Consider the following 24,497-nt stretch of genomic DNA (forward strand, 5'->3'; position numbering starts at 1 on the left):
GTTTTGCAAGATGTGATTAAAATTATCAACCACATTAAAGTACATGCCCCTAACTCACGTCTGTTCGTGCAGCTCTGTGAGGAGACAGATAGATGCAGAGCACGTGTGTCTTCTCTTACACACGGAAGTGAGATGGCTTTCTAAAGGTAGATCACTGGCCTGAGTTTATGAGTTACAAGAGCTGCTCCAGAGATTTCTTTTAGAAAAATAGTCACCACTGGCAGCACATTTCAGGGGCACAGAGTGGGTCTCAAAACTTGGTTACTTGTGTGACATATTCAACCCGCCCAACAAAATCTGTCACTTTGGGGGGGGGGATGACAACTGTGTTCAAATCAGCAAATAAAGTGGCTGCATCAAAAGCCAAACTGGAATTATGGGGGCGATGAGTGAACATCGGGATTTTTGACATGTTTCAAACGTTAGCAGAGATTTTGAAAGAGACTGAGTGTTCTTTCTCTCAGCTGGTGCATGATTACCTATCTCAGCTTTCAAGAGAGTTTGAGCATTACTTCCCAACCACAAAGACCCCTGAACTGGGAAGGAACGGATCCATGACCCGTTTATGAATAAGCCAGGTGAATCGACTTTATCCATGCTAGAAGAGGATCGACTGCTTGAGATCACAAATGACAGTGGCCTTAGAAGTACGTTTGAGACAACTTCAAATCTCCATATGTTCTGGATTCCATTCAAGGAGGAATACCCTGAGATTGCCACAAAAGCACTGAAAAGCCTGCTTTCATTTCCAACATCCTACCTTTGTGAAGCAGAGTTTTCTGCAATGACAACAACCAAAACGAGATTACAGAGTAGACTGGGCATAAGCAACACACTTCGGTTTTTGAGTTACGAGAGCCACTCCAGAGATTTCTTTTAGAAAAATAGTCACCACTGGCAGCACATTTCAGTGACACAGAATGGGTCTCAAAACTTGGTTACTTGTGTGACATATTCAACCTGCTCAACAAACTCAGTCTGTCACTTCAGGGGAAAATGACAGCTATGTTCAAGTAGGCAGGTAAAGTGGCTGCATTCAAAGCCAAACTGGAATTAGGGGGATGATGAGTGAACACTGGGATTTTTTTTTTTTTTTTTTTTTTTTTTTTGAGACAGAGTCTCACTTTGTTGCCCAGGCTAGAGTGAGTGCCGTGGCGTCAGCCTGGCTCACAGCAACCTCAATCTCCGAGGCTCAGCGATCCTACTGCCTCAGCCTCCCGAGTAGCTGGGACTACAGGCATGCGCCACCATGCCCGGCTAATTTTTTGTATATATATTTTTAGTTGGTCAATTAATTTATTTCTATTTTTGGTAGAGACGGGGTCTCGCTCAGGCTGGTTTCGAACTCCTGACCTTGAGCAATCCGCCCGCCTCGGCCTCCCAAAGTGCTAGGATTACAGGCGTGAGCCACCGCGCCCGGCCGAACACTGGGATTTTTGACATGTTTCAAACACTAGCAAAGATTTTGAAAGAGACTGAGCCAGGGACTTCTTTCTCCCAGCTGGTGCATGACCACCTCTCTTAGCTTTCAAAAGAGTTTGAGCATTACTTCCCAACCACAAAGACCCCTGAACTTTGGGTGACACACTTCGGGTGTCACTGTCTCCCATCACTCTGAGATGGGACTGTCTAGTTGCAGGAAAACAAGCTAAGGGCTTCCACTAATTCTGCATTATGGTGAGTTGTATAATTATTTCATTATCTATTACAGGGGTCCTCAAACTTTTTAAACAGGGGGCCAGTTCACTGTCCCTCAGACCATTGGAGGACTGGACTATAGTTTAAAAAATACTATGAACAAATTCCTATGCACACTGCACATATCTTATTTTGAAGTAAAAAAACAAATGGGCAAAAACACCCGCATGTGGCCCACGGGCCGTAGTTTGAGGACTCCTGATCTATTACAATGTAATAATTATAGAAATAAAGCACACAATAAATTGTGATGCACTTGAATCATCATCCTGAAACCATCCCCCCTCCCCACACCAATCTGTGGAAAAATTATCTTCTATGAAACTGGTCCCTGGTGCCAAAAATATTGGGGGCTGCTGATTTAGGGAACAGGAAGGAGAAATCCTGGCCAATGAAATGCTTGGAGTTAAGAGGTGTTCAGAGGGTGAGGGTCACACTCTAGGAATACTCAGCCTGGGGAGAATGGAGAGTTATGACCAGGCAGGTACAGGAAAGCAACACAATACTCAGAAGCACACACACATTAAAACAAAAACATTAATGTCTGGCAACTCTGTTAAAGTATTTTCCCTTTAGGGGTTGTTCATATTTTAATAATGGATACCTAGAATCACAAATCACCACCAAAAAAGAATGAATCATTTTCTCAGGACAGACTAGAGCCACAGGCCAAGGTATTTCTTCATAAGCTCCAAAGCTAATTTGCATTATGCAAAGTTTGAACATGCAAACTAGTATTTTCTGCACTTTGACATGAGAGCAACTTGACTGCACTCTGTAAGTAGCTCTTGTGAAATCAGTCAAATTGGAAAGAGCTAAAGGCTTCCTTCTGCTTTAACATTCTATCTGGACTTGTCTCTGTGAGTCCATGCAGCCTTTGGATCCCCAGCCACGGAGGAGCGCTTGGCAATGAACTACATGGGGAGAAACCTCACCTGTGTGTCCGTAATGGTACTGGCATTTCAGTCCCCACGCAGAGGGTCAAAGCAACCGACACTTACAGAGCATTGAGCACGTGAGGGACACTCTTCTATGGTCTGGGGGTTCAGCAGTGAGCAGGCAGACAAGGTCTCCGCTTTCATGGAGCTTATGCTTGAGTTGGGTGGAAGGGTAGACAGGAAATGACAAGATATAAGTAAGGTCATTTCAGAATGTGAAGTGATACAATGACAGAGAAATGGAGAGGGCACAATCATAGATAAGGCGACCAGAGAAGGCCTGATGAGGTGCTATTCTGATGAAGCTAGAAAGATGAGAAGCCACAGCCTCGAGGGTCACAGGGCCAGGAAGAGGGGAAGGTTAGTGAAGCACCAGCCCCACATGCAAAATGGGCACCAAAAAACTCAGTCAACAAGATCAATATTTTATTTTTTTAATATTTGAGACAGAGTCTCACTCTGTTGCCCAGGCTAAAGTGCCATGGCATCAACCTAGCTCACAGCAACCTCAAACTCCTGGGCTCAAGCGATCCTCCTACCTCAGCCTCCCAAGTAGCTGGGACTACAGGCATGCGCCATCATGCCTGGCTAAGTTTTTCTATATATTTTTAGTTGCCCAATTAATTTCTTTATATTTTTAGTAGAGATGGGGGTCTTGCTCTTGCTCGGGCTGGTCTCGAACTCCTGACCTTGAGTGATCCGCCCGCCTTGGCCTCCCAGAGTGCTAGGATTACAGGCGTGAGCCACCATGCCTGGCCAAGATCAATAATATTTTAAAAAATCAAAATTAATGCAAAAAAATCATGAGGCATGCAATATCAAAAATTTAAGTAAAGACAGGATCTGATGGTGGTATGCTGAGCCATGTTAGAACCCGAGGCCGAAAGAAAAATGTGTGGCCCTATAGACATGTTTTAAGGTATTTATTTAGTGGTGAACTTTTTCTAGAAGTAGATTTTGAAAATATTATTGACGAGCTGTCTTCGTTAAAGTCAGTAAAATTATACTAAATTCTGTTTTAGTATCATACAGTAAAGAGTTAACTCAGCAGCCTTCTGCAGTGGTCCACAGGAGATGGCTGGGGCAGGTGGTGGCGGAAAGGTGGCAAGATTTTGGGTGTGTTTTGGAGATGGAGGCATTAGGCCTTGCTGATAGATTACAACTGAGTGTTACGGGAAATGGAAGAATCAAAGATAACATGTAGGATTTTGGCTTGATATAGATGGTGATACCCTCTGTCAATGTGGACGTGATTTTGGGAAGAACACACATGTGGGGTGAAAATCAAGACTTTTATTTCAGGCATGTTAAATCAGAGATACCCTTAGACATACATGTGGAAAAGTGAAGTAGGCAGCTGGTGTTAGTAGGCCTGGGTGCCCCAATACATTTTATTTATCTCTAAATCTCTAGTGCCTCGTAGAGTGCCTGAAATATAGTGGGTGTTTCATAAATAATGTCTTGGTTAATATTTGTTTAAAAGAGTCACATAGACACGGCTTAGAAAATGATTTAGGTTTATATGCCACACTTAGGCTCTTTTTGGTAGATAACAGTTGCCCAAGAAGCTTGAAGTGGCAGCTATAGGTTATGAAAAAAGCAGTTGAGCTACTCCATGTTCTGGCACTTATTAAACAAACCTTCAGGCCGGGTGTGGTGGCTCACGCCTGTAATCCTAGCACTCTGGGAGGCCAAAGTGGGCAGATTGCTCGAGGTCAGGAGTTCGAAACCAGCCTGAGCAAGAGCGAGACCCAGTCTCTACTATAAATAGAAAGAAATTAATTGGCCAACTAATATATATGGAAAAAATTAGCCGGGCATGGTGGCACATGCCTGTAGTCCCAGCTACTCAGGAGGCTGAGGCAGAAGGATTGCTTGAGCCCAGGAGTTGGAGGTTGCTGTGAGCTAGGCTGACGCCACAGCACTGTAGCCTAGGCAACAAAGCAAGACTCTGTCTCTAAAATATAAATAAATAAATAAATAAAATAAACAAGCCTTCAGCAGCAAGTAGTGCGGAGGGCCGTACAACCAGCTTTGTGAGCTTGATGAGGTCTCAGCACTCTCACCTTTTAGGGGCTCTGGTCACGCCTGTAAGGCAAGGCCACTTGAGGCTCACCTGTCTGAAAGGGTCATTCTTTGCAGCATTTCAGAGGCAGGATTTCATGCTTTCACTCAGCATGGCAGACTCAGAAGTCCTTCCCAGCCATCGGCTGGACACGAGGCCAAATTGGGATCCACCATTGGGCACCCTCCCTAATGATGCCAGTTATAGGACACTCTGGATTCTTGTCCTGGCTTGTTCTGGCAAGGATGGGGAGTGTCTCTAGCTAACCCCCAAATCTTGACCAAATTCGACCTCTAATTTCACCAAAGAGAGCCTACTCCTAACATTCATCCTGCTATTTCACCAGTCACCAATTTCACCAATAAAAACTCATTTCGACATTCAGTTTGCTAATGAGCCGAGGCCTGGTGACGGATCAAGGTGTGATGGCAGAAGGACTTGTGGCTACATGTAGAGTGTGGCCTTTCCTGAAATGCCAGCTGAGCACCCTGCAATGGAAATTCTTGACAGCGTGTTACTGGGCCACCCCTAGGACTAGAGCTCAACTTTCTGAGTGTACGGAAGTATTACAAAGTACTCTACAGACATTGTACGTCTCAGGTACCAAATAGAACAGAAACATATATCCATGTATTGTGGGAAGGCTTTTCAAAGAAGGTGGGTGCAGAGTAGGCCCTAAAGCAGGGTTCTTACCGTGGCTCTTAGAATCACGGGGGAGTGTTTAAAGACCACACTCCAGACAGTTAAGTGGGAGCCTCTGGGTTGAGACACAGCGATCAGCATTTTTTAAGTGATTCCCAGGTGATTCCAGTTTGTTGCTAAGACTGAGATTCACTGCCCGAAAGCAACAGTCCCCAACCTTTTTGGCACCAGGGAGGGTTTCATGGAAGACAATTTTTCCAAGGATGGGGGCTGGGGAGGATGGTTTAGGAATGATTCAAGTGCATTACATTTATTGTGTGCACCTTATTTCTATTATTATTACGTTGTAATATATAATGAAATAATTATACAACTCACCATAGGTTGGGACCCCTGCCCTAATGGCTGAGTAGGATGTGGAAACAGAGGACATATTCTAGGCAGGTTTTATTAATGTACGTACAGGGTTATGCAGTTAATCACAAGCTCCGAGAACCATCCTAAGCCCAGCCTCTGTCTCTGACTCCCTCTCGCTTCATCTCAGGATGTAAGAAAGTCTCTCACCTAGAATCAGGTTGAAACTTGAGGCCCACAGCAAGATTTCTGTTTATTGGTTACTTTTTTAATTTATTACCAGGTGATATGAAGGGTAGCTTTCTGAGCCAGGCAGGTGGGGAGAGGTTGTGAGTGAAATTCTCTGCTACTCCAGCAAGTCTCGAGAGCTCCTATCCTCTTCTCGGTTATTCCCAGAAATGTCCCAGCCAAAAGCAGCCACGTGGCTTTCGGTGGGTCCCGCCTCCTCTCTAAGCCTCTGTTTTCTCATCTGTAAAATGAGTGGGTTGGCCTTTCCGGGTTATGACTTTCAAAGACCAAGGAATTACGGAATATTGAAAATGAGAGAAAAAGCGAAAATAAAACTAGCTGGTGGGGAGTGTCCAGCAGAGGGCGCAAGACTCTGGGGATAAAGTGTGCGGCGGTCTTCGCACCGCTCTGGAAAAAGGGATCCTGTCGCTTCTTCAGAGAGAGCACGTTCGGGGGACGGCTGGGAGCCTGGGGGCTCAGAACACTGCAGTGTTGTGTGTGGACTGTGGGGACGCAGGCAGTGCCATTTGCGTTTCCTGTGACCCACACCACCTCATTTTTCTCCTCCCTCCTCTCCGTCCAAGCTCCAATAGGCTTTCCATTCTATTCTAGGGGCAGGGGGTCCTTACAATTATTTATGCTACAGCCTTTTAGTTTTGCGAACAGCTTCTATGAACAGAGATTTGGAGGTTTTGGGGAAACGTAAACTGCACCCTTTTTCCTCCCTCTTCTCCCAAGCAAAGAAGCCAACCCTCCACCTGTATGCAGCAGAGTCAGGTGCCTACTAGGAAGCAAAGCCACTCATTGCATTCAGGATGAAAGGCAAGCTTCGCGTGAAATGCCCCACGGAAGGGAACACGTGAGTTATAGCCTTACTGAGTTGTAAAGGACTGGCATCAAACCCTCCACGGCGCAACTTTTCAGATAGGAGCTGGGTTTGTTTGTTTGTTTGCTTTTTAGAGACAGGGTCTCACTCTGTTGCCCAGGCTGGAGAGCAGTGGTGCGATCATAGCTCACTGCAGCCTCGAAAACCTGGGCTCAAGTGATCCTCCTGCCTCAGCCTCCCAAGGAGTCGGGTTTACAGGCACAAGCCACCACACAAAGCTAATATTTAAATTTTTTTGTAGATACAAGGTCTTGCTTTGTTGCCCAGGTTGGTCTCAAACTCCTGGCCTCAAGCAGTCTGCCTGCCTTGGTCTTTCAAAGTGCTGGGATTACAGGCATGAGCCACCTCACCCAGCCTAAAATGGGAGTTTTCTTCCCTCCAGGTTATCATGTGGCATTTGTGACAACAGCCCGACATAGCTGAGTGTAGGGAGGGTGCCCCACCAGGGCACAACCACTGACTCCCAGCGGTGGTTCAGCCCAACCGCCCACCCAGCAGCAGAATCTACAGCATCCTTGACAGTGATAATCCGGCCTCTGCTTATATTCCTTTAGCATCCTTGACAGTGATAATCCGGCCTCTGCTTATATTCCTTTAGCAACAGCAAGCTCACTTCTTCACAAGATGCCTGGTCCTCTTTTGAATAGCTTTTCTCATTTGAATGCTGTAGTTATTCCTCGTAGTTGTTCAACATCTATCACCCTGAAACTTTTTCCCCGTGGTCTGGGCCTGGCCTCTATCAAGCAGAACCAGCCTAATCTCTCTTACATATGCCAGATTTTCAAGCATTTAAAAATATTTATGGACCAGGTGCAGTGGCTCATGCCTGTAATGCTAGCACTCTGGGAGGCCGAGGTGGGTGGATCGTTTGAGCTCTGGAGTTCGAAACCAGCCTGAGCAAGAGCGAGACCCTGTCTCTACCAAAAATAGAAAGAAATTAATTGGACAGTGTCCCGGCCCACGGGACCTTCTGTTACTCGTGGGGTCAAGGGGGACCGTGCCTGAAAGAGATGGGTGAGAGAAAGGAACGAGACCAAGCAAAGGGTTGTCAAGGTCTACTTTACTTGGATTCATAGTAGGTTTTATAAGCATACAGAAACAAAGAAGTAGAAACAGAAAAATAGAGTGGGGTGACGATGTGAGGCTTGGGTCTGGGTTAATCAGCCCCAATCAGCGTCTTATCGGTATCGAAGCTGTTTGTGACTGGTTACTCATCTCCAACCTGGCAGGTGGTCGGGAACAATTGCAGTCAGCACTCCCTGGAGCATTCCGTGGTCAGCACGTCATGGACTGCATTCTTCTCGGAGCTATAGCTGGAATTTTCCAGGGCGAAGCCCGTGCGTAGGACAAGTCATAGGGGAGTTGAGGGTCTTTGAGGGTCCTTGCCTCCAAGAGGACAGCTAAAAATATACAGAAAAAATTAGCTGGGCATGGTGGCACATGCCTGTAGTCCAAGCTACTAGGGAGGCTGAGGCAGGAGGATTGCTTGAGCCCAGGAGTTTGAGGTTGCTGTGAGCTAGGCTGATGCCACGGCACTCTAGCCCAGGCAACAAAGTGAGACTCTGTCTCAAAAAAAAAAATTGATGATGTCCCCATCTTCCTTGTTGAGGACCCCCAGTCCCCCTATTCCTCAGTCCCCAGAGTCTTTTCCTTCCTAACCCAAATAGCCCCGATTATCTTCTGCCATCCTCACGAGACAGGCCTTCCACAGGCCTCGCCACCCACCTCCACCTGAGGAAGAGAGATTACGCAGAAGTCCAGGTTGGGGACTGCACCGGGGACTCCCCCATACCTGTAGTAACAGAAGGCACCGCTTAAGCCACACAGCCCGAGTGCTAACTTGGAACAGGTGAAAAATAGCTCTGTCTTGCCCCAAGAGAGACTCGCAGATGAGCGCAGAATAAACTGGCAGACTGAAAGTGTTCCACGGCATCGAGGCTATTAACACCATTTTAAATCCTGAATTCCTAATAAAGTCCTAATCTTCAGAGTCGTGCAAGTGGCCGTCCTCTACCCCAGGGGCTTTGGGCTTTCTTGCTCATACTCTCAAAAGGAATTTTGAAAGATCTTGTGTGTCTCCACGCATTTTTAAGTTAATAACTAGAATTTTTTGTATAGATTTCAATAGTTGAAAAAGATGTAACTTCTGGCATAGAGATATAATCACTTAAAACTGTTATATCACCGTTTTAAATGAATGCAGTGGACTCTGATAGCAATTTGATACCCTCCATTGCTCATTTAAAAAAATAAACAAGTTTTTTAACAAGTCTTTTTTTCTTGAAAAGTGAAATTTCATTCCACTTTTCCCACCGAATTTTATCCTACACATTTTTGTGCTAGAAACCATTTAAATAACCACCCTATACTATTTTTCTACAACAAAAATATGTATATAAGTTAATACATTTAAAAAATTTCCAGTGGTCTAAATATAAATGATTCTGAATTATTATCCCATATGGTATTATTGTAAAACTTCAAAAATCGATTCCCATTTTTGTTATAGACATAAGTGCTGAGAAATTTTGTTTACATAAATAAATAGATGGGAAGGAAAGTTTTGTTAGAATAGCATCTCTCAATTCTTTGAATTCAGAGTTGCCAAAAATCACATAGTGATTCTTATGAGTTGCCAAAAATTGCATAAAGATTATTTTTAATAATCTGTCAGCTGACCACTGGATTAGGGCCTGGTTCAATTTTGTTGATAGCACAAAATTAGAAATAACCCAAAGTGCGAAATAAATTGTGGCACCTTCTTTAGAACCACTGGCTTTCTCAACACCAAATTTGTAAGAGTCCTTGCGAGTGGTGTCCAGGTGGCTTTGACTCCCCAGGCAAAGCACCATCCTACTATTCAGGACTGAGAGGATGCCTTTGTTTTGCAAAGTCAGAGGAGGAGATGTGGAAAAAGGAACTGAGAATGAGCATCCCCTAACTGCAGGCTTGATTTTGGGCAAATCAGAGCTAAATCTAAGGGACAAATCTATTTTCTCCCTCATTTTCTCCCATGCAGGTAAAGTTGCTCCCTTTTCACTTTTAGGGAGTTTGTGGCTCCTCATCCAGATCCAGAATTCACTTCCTTCACCTCCGTGTCTTGGTTAAGGGGACCAAGCCTCAGGAGAAATCCTGACATAATCTAAGACAGGTTTTCTGGAGGAGACAGAATTTGGAGTATGAGAGAAAGGAGTCTAATAGATTACATTATTATTCAAAATATTTACTGTCCTGTTCTGAGTTCCAGTCCTTGCCCTGCCCTGTAGAAGCATTATAGACTCCCCATCCTGCTGATTTCTGAAACAGTCCTGTGACTTGTTTTGGCCGGTGAGATGTGAGTGCATGCCTCTCAGAATTGAAATGCGAGTGGGTCCTCAAGCAGAAGCTTTAGGAGGTAGAATGGAGTTCGCTGTATCTCTTTTCCTTCTGCCACAGCACTGGCAATCTTCCAGGTAGCAGCCTAAAGGAAAGATTATAGAACAGAGCGACATCTACCCCATGATGGATATGTAATGTGAGCAAAGAGATACAGCTTTTAAGACATTGAGACTTTGAGGGTACTTTGTTACTGTGGCATAATGCCAGTCCCATTGATATGGGCCCCAACTTACAAATGCAAAAGAGGTTGGTCTCTTCATGTGCAGGACGCAGAGGTGGCAGTGGGAGGGGCAAGCCACAGGGCTGGGCACGGCAGTCCTCACGTCAGAGTGGAGGGACACATGGGAGGGAGAAGCACAGCCCGGGGTCTCAGCAGCAGAGGACAGGAACCCCATGGCCCTCTCACAGAACACTCCTGCTGTCTCTGCCTGCATGTTCCTCAGCCAGGACAGTGACAGTGGGTCCTAGCTGTGCTTTGTGTAGTTTTCCATGAATGCGTATGCAGTTTAAATAAGGGAGGAAAGGGAGAAGCTATGAATCTCTTTGATATGGGAGAGAATATAAGAAAGTTACTTTAACTATCATTGAATATTGCTTTATAGTTTACAAATCAGTTTTTGTGTTTTTTTTTGAGACAGAGTCTCACTTTGTTGCCCAGGCAAGAGTGAGTGCCATGGCGTCAGCCTAGCTCACAGCAACCTCAAACTCCTGGACTCAAGCAATCCTGCTGCCTCAGCCTCCTGAGTGGCTGGGACTACAGGCATGCACCATCATGCCCAGCTAATTTTTTCTATATATATTAGTTGGCCAATTTTTTTCTATTTATAGTAGAGCTTTTGCTCAGTCTGGTTTCGAACTCCTGACCTCGAGCAATCCGCCCGCCTCGGCCTCCCAGAGTGCTAGGATTACAGGCGTGAGCCCCCGCACTGGCCTACAAATCACTTTCAAAGACGTGGCAGCCAATAAGAAGGCTCCTTCTTAGAGTTCCTCCCCTCTTTCTTTGCTCATGCTAATTTGTCTGCTTGGGAATTCCCACTTTCTTCCCCCTTTTCTATTAGTTAATGAGCAGTACTTCCTTTAAGAACTGCCTCAAAACTTATCTCAATTCACCTACTATTTACTGAGATCAACCTTGTGCCAGGCATTGTTCTAAGAAGTGCAAAGGATACAATGCAGGCCAGGTGTCCCTGTCTTGAAGACCCTTGGTGCCTAATAGTAAGGAGGAGAAAGTGGCATCAGTACACATATAATAGGGGTATAGTAAGGGGAGCACCTTAGGAGAGGTGCAAATGAACGCTTTTGGAGGTTCAAAGTTCTTTGTTATTTGTAAGTGATGGAAACCCCTACTTGTCAGGAGAGACCAAGGCATTTCTGACAGGTGTCTTCCCTTTATTTTGAGAAGCCATGGAGCACGGAGCAAGGTTTCTCAAACAGTAGGCCCTACGCCACTTGGGTTACTTTCTAAATATGCAGGCTCATTGACTAAATTTCCGACCAACTGAATTCATATCCCATGAGAGCCCCTTGATCCTGACGCATGCTAAAGTTCAAGAGCCATTGGCGTAAGAGCAAGTGTTTGACTCTAGAGCGAGAGCTAGTATGCAGTTTCATTTCATACTAGCTGTCTGATCTAGAAAGCTTTTTACCACCCCCTCCACCCTGAGCCTCATTTTGCTCACCCATGAAATAGGATGAATATCCCAAACCTCTTTTATAAGGTTGCTCTGAGGCTCCAATAAAATCACAGAAGTAAAGCACTTGGCACAAAGTAAGTTTTAAAATGTCTTTATTATCATTCCAAGGAGGGAAGGACTGTATCTGATTGTGGGATTAGAAATTCACAAAGCTCCAGCCAAGTGTAGGGTTCTCCTCGGGAATGTGATTTGGCTCAATCAACATGAATTGAGCTTTTAACTTGTGCCAGGTGTGACGGGAGCCAGACAGGCGGGGCTGGGCTGGGGGGCGGGGAGGAAGGATGGGAACAGGTGAGTGTTTGGTTGGCCCGAGGTCTCAGTGGCAGGTGGAAAGGTTGAGAGTTAACATCAGGACGAGAGATGAAAAAGGGGTGTGGGTGAGAAGAAAGAGGAGATCTCTGAAATGGGGCACATTTTTATTCAGGAACCAGGAAGAGGAAGCAGGGCTAGCAAAGGACATTGAGAAGGTGCGGTTGGAGAGGCTGGGAAAACAAGAGGAGAAAAATGACAGGTGCCAAGGGAGGGGATGGCTTAATACAGTGTGGAGAAGCAATTGCCACCCATGCTTCACAGGGACATGGTGAATTCAGTGGGATGGGCTGAGTGGGAACCAGGTAGGAAAGAATTAAAGCAGCAACTCTTTTGTTTTGAGACAGAACCTCACTCTGTTGCCCAGGCTAGAGTTCGTGGCGTCAGCCTAGCTCACAGCAACCTCAAATTCCCGGGCTCAAGCAATCCTTCTCCCTCAGTCTCCCGAGTAGCTGGGACTACAGGCATGCGCCACCATGCCCGGCTAATTTTTTCTATATATTTTTAGTTGCCCAATTAATTTTTTTCTATTTATAGTAGAGATGGGGGGGGGTCTCACTCTTGCTCAGGCTGGTTTCGAACTCATGACCTTGAGCAATCCACCCGCCTCAGCCTCCCAGAGTGCTAGGATTACAGGCTTGAGCCACCGGCCAAAGCAGCAACTCTTAACTTTGGCTGCCTTTAGAACCACCTGGGAGCTCTTCAACAATCCCTCACCCAGGGCAGCGCACAGACAAGTTAGATCAGAATTTCTGGGAGAGGGAGCCAGGCATCTACTTCTTTTCCAAAGTGATTTGATGTGGTAGAAAATGTTGAGAGCCAATGAATGATGGTTCTCACGAAGGGGTAAGTGGAGGCAGCTGAGTAAGTGAAACTACCATGTCCAGCAGTTTAGCAGGAAAGAAGAACAGATAAAAAGCCGGAAGTCAGTAGCAAGATGGGTATAGACCACTGATGGAGCATGGTGGTGGCGGAAGAGGGAGGGGATCCAGGCAAGGTGGCTTTCTTATTCAGAGAAGGGAGAATCACCTGGAAAGGCAGAGCGAACACTGAGTCTGGGACCCACCGTTGGAGTTTCTGATTCAGTAGGTCCGCAGCGAAGCCCGATAACTTGTATTTCTAACGAGTTACCAGGAGATGCTGATGGCCGGTGAGGGTGGGAGGGAGCACACTTTAAGAGCTGCTAGAATCCAAGGAAGGGAACTGTGCAGAAAGATTGAGAGAGAAATGTTTGAACCATTTCCTTTCTGCTCTTGCTAGTGTTATGAAGAGTTGCAATTTAGATCCAATGAGAGTTGCCAAACTTTGGTCACTGCATTTGTCACCCTCGAAGTACCATCCCTTAGGCTTTCAGAGGAGCTTACAAAATTCAGACACCCAGGCCTCATTCTTCACTAATATGTCAGAATTCCTCGGGAGGGGGAGGGTCCCTTCCTTGGAACCCTTAGCACTCCCCAGCTGAGTCTCATTGTGGACGGGTATCTGCAGGCCTGCACCGGTGAATTACAATGGGGATCTTGCATTCCATGTGGGAGGGTCTTCAGTGAGACGCCTTTGATAATCACCTTCTGGGGTGGGACTCCCGAACACCTGCTCCAGCTGGTAGATACACCCTTGGGTTGAGAACCACCTTCTAGAGCCATCCCCGATTCAGGGACAAATGTCACCTTTAGAAGCCCAAGGTTGTCTCTCTCTCTTCCTACAGACCCCCTCTTCTCCCTCCACCAGCTCCTGCCCATTGATATTTTTTTGGCTGAAATTTCTGCTTTTGGCTGGAAGTAGGAGAGGAACTGAAGTTGCTATAGGCAGTCAAGTGCCACAGGCAGAGGGGACACAAATGAGTTAGGGAACGGCAGAAGGACTGGGAGTGTGCAAGTGAGAGGTGGGAGCATATGTGGGACTTTTCAGGAAAACAAAACACCCTCTGAGAGGAGGGGCGTGGAGCCTCCTTGGAAATTGTGGGCAAAACTGGCCAACCAATATTCGTACTGAAGAAGAGTTATGACTCCCACCTTTCTGACCAGGATTTCAGTTTGACAGAGACGATCTTCGGCGTATAACCAAATCACCTTAATAGCGATCTATGACATATCTGAATTTTAATAACGAAAACGTTGAATCCAGAGAAAAATAAAACATCGAGAGAAAAATGTCTGGGGCCTTCCAGCCATAGACATCTGTCCTTTTCTCCCCTCTGTGGTTACCTCCCCTCCCCTGTTCCTTGTCTCCACCACGGCCTTGCCCAGCCCCGCGGCGCACAGCGCAGGTGGACGGGAGCGGGGCGCGGCAGGTGCACACGCCCGGCGCGCACCTGTGCCCGCATGCGGCCCGCGTCCGGCAGGGGGCGGTCCTCGCCGGCTGCCCGAGCGCCGCTCCCGGCCGGCCCCGCCCCCGGCCCGAGGACCCCGCGGCGACGGGGGTGGCGGGGGCGCGTCCGCCCGGGCGCCCGCAGGGCTCAAAGGCGGCGGCGGCCACGGCGCTCTGATGCGCTCAGGCTCTCTCTCCCTGTGTCGCTCGCGGTCCCTCCGGCGCCGGCACCTCCTCCCCATACCTGAGCGGGGAGCGGCGCCGCGGCCGCCTCCCCCGCCCGCAGGTCCTGCGCCGCCGCCGCGGGAGTAAAGGTCGCGGGGCCGGGAGCGAGCCGGCTGCGGCGCCTACCAGGAAGCCGGCGGGGCAGGTCCGGGGCAAGGGAGCCGGGGAGAAACTCTCTGCTAGCCCAGGAAGATGGCGCCAGGCGGGCCGGCCGCGGACTGAGGGCAGCCGGGAGCCGGGACCCGCCACCACCGGGCACGAGCGAGGGCCGCCCGCCAGGTGCGGCGCCCGGGCTGCGGCCCGGCCCGCGGGGGCATGTCGGTCAGCGAGCTGTACAGCCAGGTGAGTGCGGGCGGCGCCGCGCGCGGCCGGGCGGGCGCAGGTGAGCGCTGCGAGGGGCCGGGGGCGGAGCGCTGTGCGCCGGTGGGGCGCTCGGGGTCGCCTTTCCCGGTGCCTGGGGACGAGAGGTGACGGCAGACCCCTTCCGGGCCCTCCTCGCTTCCATCCTCAGCGCCCCTAAGTTCGGTGGCGGAGAAAGTTTGGCTGTTCCGGGAGCGCCCCGCACAGACCGGCCGCCCGCGCCTGGCAAGCCCGCAGCGCCAGAGCCCTGCCCGGCGCCCTCCCATCCCTTCCGCCGTCCGGGCTGGGCTCCAGCTGAGCTCCACCGACCGCCGGGGCGTCCCGCCAGCTCCCAGCTCCGGACCCCGCCCCAGGTGCTTTGCAGCGCGGAGGGAGTCGCCCCCGACGCTTCCTTACCCCAACGCATGCCGGGCGGAGGAACCCTGAACTTGTGGGAAGGTCGGAGTCCCTGCACGTGGGGGGGTCCCTGCACTTAGGGGTGGAGAGGAGGGGACCCACCCTGGTGTGAGGAGCACGGGGCTGGGGGATGAGGGCGTGCAAGCATGAGTGTAGGGGTGCTCCATCCTCTCCGGAGCCCCCAGGGAAGCGCGGTCTTAACTTGCTGGGGATGGGCATTTGGAAGCAGCCCCTCTGGGTGGGAAACAGGAGGGCTGCGGTTATTGCAGAGAGGGCATCGGAGTAATGCCGACCCGGCGCGGGGTGCGGCTTTTCAAACTACCTTCAAGGTCAGAATGGATGTGCAAGTCTCGGTGCTCAATCGGGAACAGGTGCGAGCAATCGCCGGCTCCGCGGCGGTTACGTGGTTAAAGTTAGGGACCCGCAGCCACTTCCCGGAGAGTCTCTGGTTGCATGCAGCCTCCCGCCTGTTCCCCCTCGGGTTCAACCTGGCTGAAGGGGTTAGGGACCTTTAAACACGTGTCCTATGTGTCTTTAATAAAATGAGTCTTGGATATCCCAAGGTCTGGTTTTCCTGTTCATTTTCTCTGGCGGCCAGGACACGCTTGACAGTGCAGAGAAGTGCGTGTGGGGTGGGTGTGCGGTTCCCGGGACTCCGACCCGGGCCAGCAGGTCTGGGCAGGGCAGGAAGAGCTATTTCCGCATCCTCACCTGGCGATTGCTCTCTGCTGTCCAGTGCGTGGGAGGAGCCCTTCGGCTCTATGGGCTGGCCACCCCTCTTCGTTTGAGGATTTTTTAAATCCCTCCTTACTCCTAGAGGGGCACAGGCCGGGATGGGGGGACGCTCACGAAGTGGCTGCAGAGGCTGTCACCTGGGTAGGGGCGGAGCCGCAGCTGCCTCAGATACCACCTTCTCCACGGCCACCAGGGACCTAGGCAGCTGTCAGGATGGACTCACAGCCTCTGGGGGAGCTGTGGAGGGGGGCGTGAATTCTTACCCGTGGGGGTCTAGGGAGGAGCCCTAAGAGCTTCAGCTTTCAGTTTTTTCCTGAAGCCGGTTATCAGGAATTGGAACTGGGGTCTGGAAGCCAGCGAGGCAGGAGAAAAAAATCTGACGGGAGTGTTGAAAGAGGCTGAAGCTTTGTCACCTTAAAGTGACAGAGACGGAGATAACTTCTAAAGGAAAATGAGTGACTCAACTGACTTTACCTACAGTGTATTATTAATAGTCCTTTATCAGACAGTATTAAATTGCTGTATTATGTGAAGCTAACGGATAAATAGAATAAATTGTTAATCTTTGGAGTTCTGATTTTGAAAAACATTAACACTGTATTGCTTTAAAAGATGACACTTTCAGGGGAAAACACTCAATTTGATTTTCAGTGAGAGATGGGTATGTTGCCTGTTAATTGTTAGGAATGATGAATTAGTGGGGGTCTGAACTCCGGTTTCAGTGTGCTTTTTCTTTACTTGTGGAGATACAAACAAAACTGAGGTCACCAGGAAAAGGTCTTGAACAATCAAGATATTTCTTTTCTTTTCTTTTTTTTTTTTTTTTTGAGACAGAGTCTCACTTTGTTGCCCAGGCTAGAGTGAGTGCCGTGGCGTCAGCCTGGCTCACAGCAACCTCAGTCTCCGGGGCTCAGCGATCCTACTGCCTCAGCCTCCCGAGTAGCTGGGACTACAGGCATGCGCCACCATGCCCGGCTAATTTTTTGTATATATATTTTTAGTTGGTCAGTTAATTTATTTCTATTTTTTTTGTAGAGACGGGGTCTCGCTCAGGCTGGTTTCGAACTCCTGACCTTGAGCAATCCGCCCGCCTCGGCCTCCCAGAGTGCTAGGATTACAGGCGTGAGCCACCACGCCCGGCCAAGATATTTCTTTAAGATGTAGCTAATTAATGGAAAGTTAGCATTTCTTAGGGCTGGTGGACTACATCTTGCTCTGTTAATGTGTTTCTAGTTCTTAATGATTTCCAGGTTTTTTGAGTCTGAAATCAAGGCTTTTTTTCTGTGACCAAGGCGGTAGCTTCTAGACTTGTTTTAAGCAGCTGTTTTTTCTTTCTGGCAAAGTCAAACACTTACTTTACTATGAGGAGCAGTTTGGTTGTTTCCTAACCATCACCATCCCTCTAGCCTGGCTGGATTCTCAGGGTGCATATGAATCGTAAGTTATACAAAGATGTTGTGCCTGTTACTCAGATTTACTTTTTTTCTTGGGGAGCTGATTTGTTCATTTTAGTGCATTATCAAAATAGCCAGTTTCCCCTTTTAGTTTTAGCCTGCTAGTGGGCTTTCCCAATACGAACAGTGGATCCAGATGCACACTTCAATGTATTATGCATGATGGAAATAATTATCCATTACGCCAACAGCACTTGTAAGTATGTAGGAATGAAAAATTTAAAACCTTGTATTGATCATACCTGTTGCTTCAGTGACACAGTTGGAAGATATTATTGGAATATGAAACATGTAAGCATATGTAAGCTTATAAGTACCATAATTTCAGATAACTTAATATAGCATGTATTTTTAGTTATCCAAGGAAACTTTTTTTCCCCTACAACTTACTATTTTCTTGTTCTTTCTGTATTTACTCTCCAACTGGGGGTTCATATGCTATGTGACTTTTTTTGGAGAGGGAGTTGATTTTAGTCACTGGTTAAGGGCACTTCCCACGAACAAAGATACTCCTGTTCTCAGTATACCCAACACCTCACCTTTGAGAAATTGCTTTCTTTGTAGTGAGGTTTATCTGGATGGAGAAAGAAAATCAGTGGCAGACGCTTTCGGGTGATGGCAAGGTGAGTCAGCCTCAGTCACTCTCACACCAACCCCAAAGGTGGAGGTGATGACGGGCTCTGTTGTCACAGGTGACACATGTGGCAAGTGTTAGGACTTGTTTTCTCTGACCTACTGGTAAAGACAATGTGGACTTCACCTGATTTACACAGGTCCTGGAAATAGGCCCAAGCACTGCAAGCATGGTGGAAATGATTTGATGATTGCAGACAATAGTCTAATTTTTAAAATATAAAATAACCTCTCAGGCTGAATAATGCATCTCTCCTTTATAGAAGGGTTATTCTGGATGAAAAATTTAAATACTATTTCAAATACTAAGACTTGCAGTTTGCTGCTCTGATTCTAGCCAGCAGAGTGAGAAGTCACCAGACTGAAACCAGTAGGAATGTGACACAGCCTTCAGATAATCCTTTTTCCTGCTTGGCTTTTAGTTGATAGGTAGTAGTCTGAGCAGTGGATTTTTGAGTACTGCTAGATTACTATCCTGTCGGACCTCACCCGGTGGATGGCAGATTCACACTCAGGAGCCTTTATTAAGGATGCTGATTTGGGACCTATCATTTTAAAAATAGAACTCCCGTGCTTTTGGGCAGGTGTCTTTTAACTGTCCCTTTTGTTATACCTATGCATTAGGTAGTATGGGATTCTCCCAAGTGTCAGTCTGTAGGGCAGCAAGAGCCACCTGTTTCCTCTGTATCCACCCACCACCATTGGGGGACTAATGGTTCCGTTTTCTGCTGTTGGCTCTGAGTGATGTTCTTCTTTCTAAAGAGTGGCGTTAAAGACATGAAGACTTGATCAGTGTTAGCAGGTGCAGTTAGCACCCTCTCATCTCTACTCTTTTCCTGTGTACTGCCTTGGAGCATGCTTATTGCCAATAGCCAGCACCTGCGATTAGTCTTAGTCGAAGCTTCCTGAAGCTGTCTTTGTCTGTGTGCACAAGGAGCCAGAGAATTTACATACTCCGCAAGGGGGCACAGTCTTTAACCAATGGGAGTATAGCCACATCCTCCCACCTGGGAAGGGGACAGCTCTGAAGCATGGCTCACACTGTTTCCAGAGTTCCTTTGCAGGGTTGAGCTGAAGTTATTTGACTTGAGGCTTTCCTTAATATCATACCCTTGCTTGGCTTCTTCCCCTTCACTGTCCCACTTCCTTACTCCCCTACCAGTCTTTCATGGGAAAGTTGCCCAGGGATCTCAGGATCAGATTCTGGGAACCCACATTAACCTGTAACTCATGGTGGCCTGGCTGACTGGGTGTTGTGAAGCTTAAGGGCTTGGTCTCCGTAGGGTCCTAGGTGTGGCTGGAGAGCAGTTTGGAGGCTGTATCACATTCCCACCTCCTTTCTGAATCTCATTCCCTGCCTTGCGTGTTTTCTGTCTCCAAGCCCTAGTTCTAACTCTTTCCCCTCTGCACTGCTTTCTCAGATGGCCCTTCTTGGCCCTCCTGGGCTCATCAGAAATCCAAAGTTTGCATGTAAGTTGTCCAATGCACAGGGCATATTCTCTGCCTGTAAACTGTACTCATTGAGCAGGCTCTTGCCCTTCCCTCCTTTGTTTGGTAGTTTTTATGTGATAGCTCATTTCCCCAACTAGGCTGAGATCCTAGAGAAAGGAGGCCATATCAAACATTTTTGGGGGGAGCCCTCTAGTGTGTGTAGCAATAAAACCAAAACACGCAAAGTTCACTAACAATGCAGGATTACCTGTGTATCTTGAAAGGGTGCAGATTCTTGGAGTTGCAGGCACTTTGTGGAAGTGTTGGGCTGCAATAGTGGAAGAAAGGCTTCCTTTATGGGCAGTGGGATGGGGGCTTTGAATAGGATTTGAATATGAGGAGGCTGAGAAGGAGGACACTCTCTCAGGAGACCGGGAGAATGTGAAGATGGGGAAAGGCATGAGCTAGGCATATTTGGGGATAGTAATCATAGCACTATTTTAAAAACTATTTTGAAATAATCTTAGACTTACAGAAACACTGCAAAAATAGCACAGTTCCTGTGTCTTCCCAGACTTCTCTACTGTTAACACTCATGTAACCACAGTGTAATTATTGACACCAGAAATTAACTGTCATATAATACTATTCTGATCCATAGACCTTGCTGGAACTTCTCCAGTTTTTCTGCGGATGTCTTTTTTTCCTAGGCCAGGATCCCATCTGGGATTCTGCATAGCCTTTAGCCTTGTAGCTCCCTAGTCTCCTCCAGTTGACAAGAGTTGCTCGGTTTTTTGTCTTTCATGACCTTGGCACTTGAAGGTCACTTTGGGTTTGTCTGATTATTTTCTGATGCTTAAATATAATTAAGCAATTTGAGTTTTTGTTGTGTTCTTGCAAAAAATTATCAGTACTGTGCCTTTCTCACTGCATCCTCCCAGGAGGGTCATGATATCAATGTGTCCCATTACTGATTGAGGTCATTTTGATCCCTTAGTTAAGGCGATGTCTGTCAGTTTCCTTTTATTGAACAATGGAATTTACAAATTTAGATCTGGGTTCTAGGTATGCTTATCAGTACTATTTGTATTTACTTAGAGATTACTGAGACGAACTCAAATGTTTAGGATGAGCAAGGAAAAGAGGAGTCAAATACAATGTTTTACAAATGTTTACAGTGTTTTACAAATACAAACAAATTCAAGTTTCCAGTTTATGTGTGGACAGAAAGTCAGGTTGGGGCAAGGGTAATTCTTGATTTTGGATGTGTTGAGTTTGGGATGACAATGGCTTGTCCAATTGGAGACATTTTATTTATACTTGGAGTTTTAAGAATGAACCTATGGGAGAAATGTCAGGATCTGGAGTTTGTGCAAATAAAAGATGCCTGGGATTTGCTTTTCCTTAATGAGGAAATGCAATTGTCTTATAGCATGATATTAAGGGTAAGAACATAAGCTTGGTGTGAACAGACCTGGCCTTTGTGGCTATGATTTTGACATTGACCACCCTGGATATTGTGGTTATGTGCTCTTAGCTCTCATGCCTTGGAGCAGACACTTTCTGAGACTTGATTTCTTTATCAGAAAAATTGCGGTGGTACCTGCATCATGGGAAGGTTATTGGAGATTATATGACATCCATGCAAGGTGCCTGTCTAACACAGTGTCACACACTCTGTATGTGCTTGGCAACTGTTGGTCAGCTTGCTTCCCTGTCCTGTCGCAGTGCTGGGTGGTGGTCAGTATTATGCATCTGGGACCTTTTTTCCCCAACCCTCCTCTGCCATCCTGCAGTGGTATTGATCACGAGGGGACTTTGTGAGAGAAGTGAAGATTGCTATAAACATAACTACCAGAGCAGTAACAACCAAGGCATGGGGAGAAAAGTTTCCTATTCCCCACCCACCCCTGGGGAAGGGAGCAAGAGCAATTTGAAATTTTAAATTTAAGCTGTGCTTTCTAGTCTCCTGTTACAGCTTTAGGAATTAAAAAGCATTTTTTACAATGCTCCTTTTTTTCCCCTTTGTGAATACAAATGGTTATTGAAACAATTCATACAATGTGGAAGAGACAAAGGCTCTGCAATCCCATTTTCAGAAACAGTTGCCATTAACCACTTATGTATATTCTCTGGACCTGTGCTGTCCAATAGGGTAACCCCTTGTGGCTATTGAGCACTTGAAATTGGGCTGGCCCAAATTGGGGTAAGCTAGAAATGGGAAATACTGCACACGTTGGATCTCTAAGGCTTACTAAGAAAAATGAATGTGGAATAGTTCATTTATACTTTTTAAATATCAACTATAGGGTTGAAATGATCTATTTTATGTATTGAGCTAAAATATTTTGTTCAATTCACCTTTTTAATGTGGTTATCAGAAAGCTTCATAGGTGGCTCACATTTGTGGTTTGCATCTTTTTAGTGGGCAGTGGTGCTTAGACTTGCACACAATATATACTCAAAAATGGATCTTGCCATACATATTATTCTAAATTTTCATCTATGGCTATTTTTTTTCCTGTAGCATATAAAGGTAATTTTGCCATTTTAATGGCTATATAGTATGGTAGCATATGGATGTACTGTAATGTTTTTTAACCATTCTTATTTTGAGCATTTAGGTTCCAATTTTTTTCCTTTTGTTCATCACTGATGTGTAGTATTTATAAAAATTTATAGGGTACAGAATGATTTTGTTTGAGCAGGGTCTTGCTCTGTCACTGGCCAGAATGCAGTGGCATCATCATAGTGCACTGCAACCTCAAATCCCTGTGCTCAAGTGATCCTTTGCCTCAGCATCCTGAGTAACTGGGACTACAAGTGAATGCCGCCCTGCCTGGCTAATCTTTTTTTTTTTTTTTTTCCAGTAGAAATGGAGTCCTGCTCTTGCTCAAGCTGGTCTCAAACTCCTGACCTCAAGCGATCCTCCCACCTTAGCCTCCCAAAGTGCTAGGATTACAGGTGTGAGCCACTGTGCCCGCCCAACTTTTTTTGATACATGTATACAATGTATAATGATCGAATCATGGTAATTAATTGGTAATTAAATGGTAATTGTAATTAAATGGTAATTAATATCAGTCACCTCAAACATTTATCATTTCTTTGTATTGGGAGCATTAAAAATCCTCTCTAGCTTTTTGAACATATACAATAAAATGTTAGTCTTTTGATACTGTTAAAAATGTTACCGAACATTCTGCCACCTCGTTTATTTTCTTAGGCTATATTCCTAAAGGTGGAATTGCTGGCAGGTACATTTACAGTCTACACTGATATAGCCAGTAGCCTCAGGAAAAGAACCAGTGTCTCCTTCACTCCTCCAAGCTCTGGTCATTGTTCTGTTGGTATGGGTGGGGCTTTTTTTGTTGTTTAAAACCTTACCCCTACTAGAAGTTTTTTGCTTGTTTTAAAGCTGACTTTCATTGGTGGGATGCACATCTTTTCATAGGCTTGTTGGTATTTGTGTGCAGTTTTCCTTGTATTTCCTGTTTACATTAGCCAACATTATCTATAACTGTTTTTGCTCATTAAATGACTATATTTTTTAGAGATAGGAAAGCATAGAAAGCAGAATATTCATATAAAACATTTTCAAATAGGGTACCTGGAACATATACTTTCCTCTTGTTCTGAGTTTGCATATTGAGCTCTACAGTTAGAAAACGACTTGTTATGATAGCTGTTATGTTGGACTCTGTGCCAGGTCATTTCTAAGCACTACAGGTTAGCTCACTTAATACTATGATGTAGCCACTGTGATCATCCCATTTACAAGTGAGGGTCCTAAGGCTTATGTGACTTTCCCAAAGCTGCCTGGCTGAAAGGCCTGGCTTCTGACCGCTCTGTTCTGCCCTCCATGAAGTGTCTGTCCCATGGGTGGTGAGTCTGGAGCATCGTTTGGGCATAAGAGAGGCTCTAACATCAAGGGACCTCTCTTCCTAGCACTGCCCTGCCACATTCCTTCCCTGCCCAACAGTGGCAGAAAACTCGTCCAGACCAGAGGAGGATAGTCTCCACGTGCAGAAAGAAGGGCAGATGGTCCAATCCTGATCGTGTTCATTTGCTAACACCACACCTGGCCCCGTGAGCATCCTGATGCTTCTTAACTCTGCCCTAAATGTAGGCACAACTCCTGCTTTTAGGTTTCCTTAGGCCAGATCATCTCAAAAGAGATCCATCTCTTCAAAAATGCTAAGTGTAAAAAAAAAAAATACATTGTCTTAGTCCATTTTGTGTTAGAATACCTGCGACTGAGTAATTCATAGAACAAAAGTTATTGAGCTCATTGGAAACGTTATATCAGCTCTGCAGGCTGGGAAGCTTAAGGGTATGACCCTGGCTTCTGGAGAAGGCTTTCTCATTTTAACGTGGCAGAGAAGAAGGTCAAAAGGGACATGTGCTTTACAACAACCCACTCTAGTGGGAACTTAACCCAATTCCACAGGAATTAATCCAGTCTTGGCAGAGTGAGAACTTGCTCAGTACCATGAGAACAGCACCAAGCCATTGGTGAGGGATCCACCCCCACGACCCAAATACCTTCTGCCAGGCCCCACCTCCCAACACCACCACGTTGGGGATCAAATTTCAACACAAGTTTTGGTGGGGACAAACAAACCATATCCAAACTACAGCATATGTGAAACTCGAGCATAAAATTATTTCTAAGACTAATCATACTCTCACTCCAGCGCCTTGGTCACTTTCCCTGGCTAAATCCACCTTCACACCTTACAGTAAAAGGCATCTTACTTCCTG

The 24,497-nt window shown here is 46.5% G+C and overlaps 1 protein-coding gene across 2 annotated transcripts in view; it reads left to right on the top strand.

The window, feature by feature from the left end:
* The first annotated feature begins 14,815 nt into the window (after window positions 1-14,815).
* Window positions 14,816-24,497, top strand: part of MYO5B (myosin VB) — a 283,722-nt gene continuing 274,040 nt past the window's right edge. For both annotated transcript variants that reach the window (XM_020282335.2, XM_075993885.1), the window contains exon 1: window positions 14,816-15,066. In XM_020282335.2, coding sequence (XP_020137924.2) covers window positions 15,040-15,066 — 27 coding nt within the window. In that variant the 5' untranslated portion in view covers window positions 14,816-15,039. The remainder of the gene's footprint in view (window positions 15,067-24,497) is intronic.

The sequence above is a fragment of the Microcebus murinus genome, chromosome 17 (genome assembly GCF_040939455.1).
Source record: "Microcebus murinus isolate Inina chromosome 17, M.murinus_Inina_mat1.0, whole genome shotgun sequence".
Taxonomy (NCBI): Eukaryota; Metazoa; Chordata; class Mammalia; order Primates; family Cheirogaleidae; genus Microcebus; species Microcebus murinus.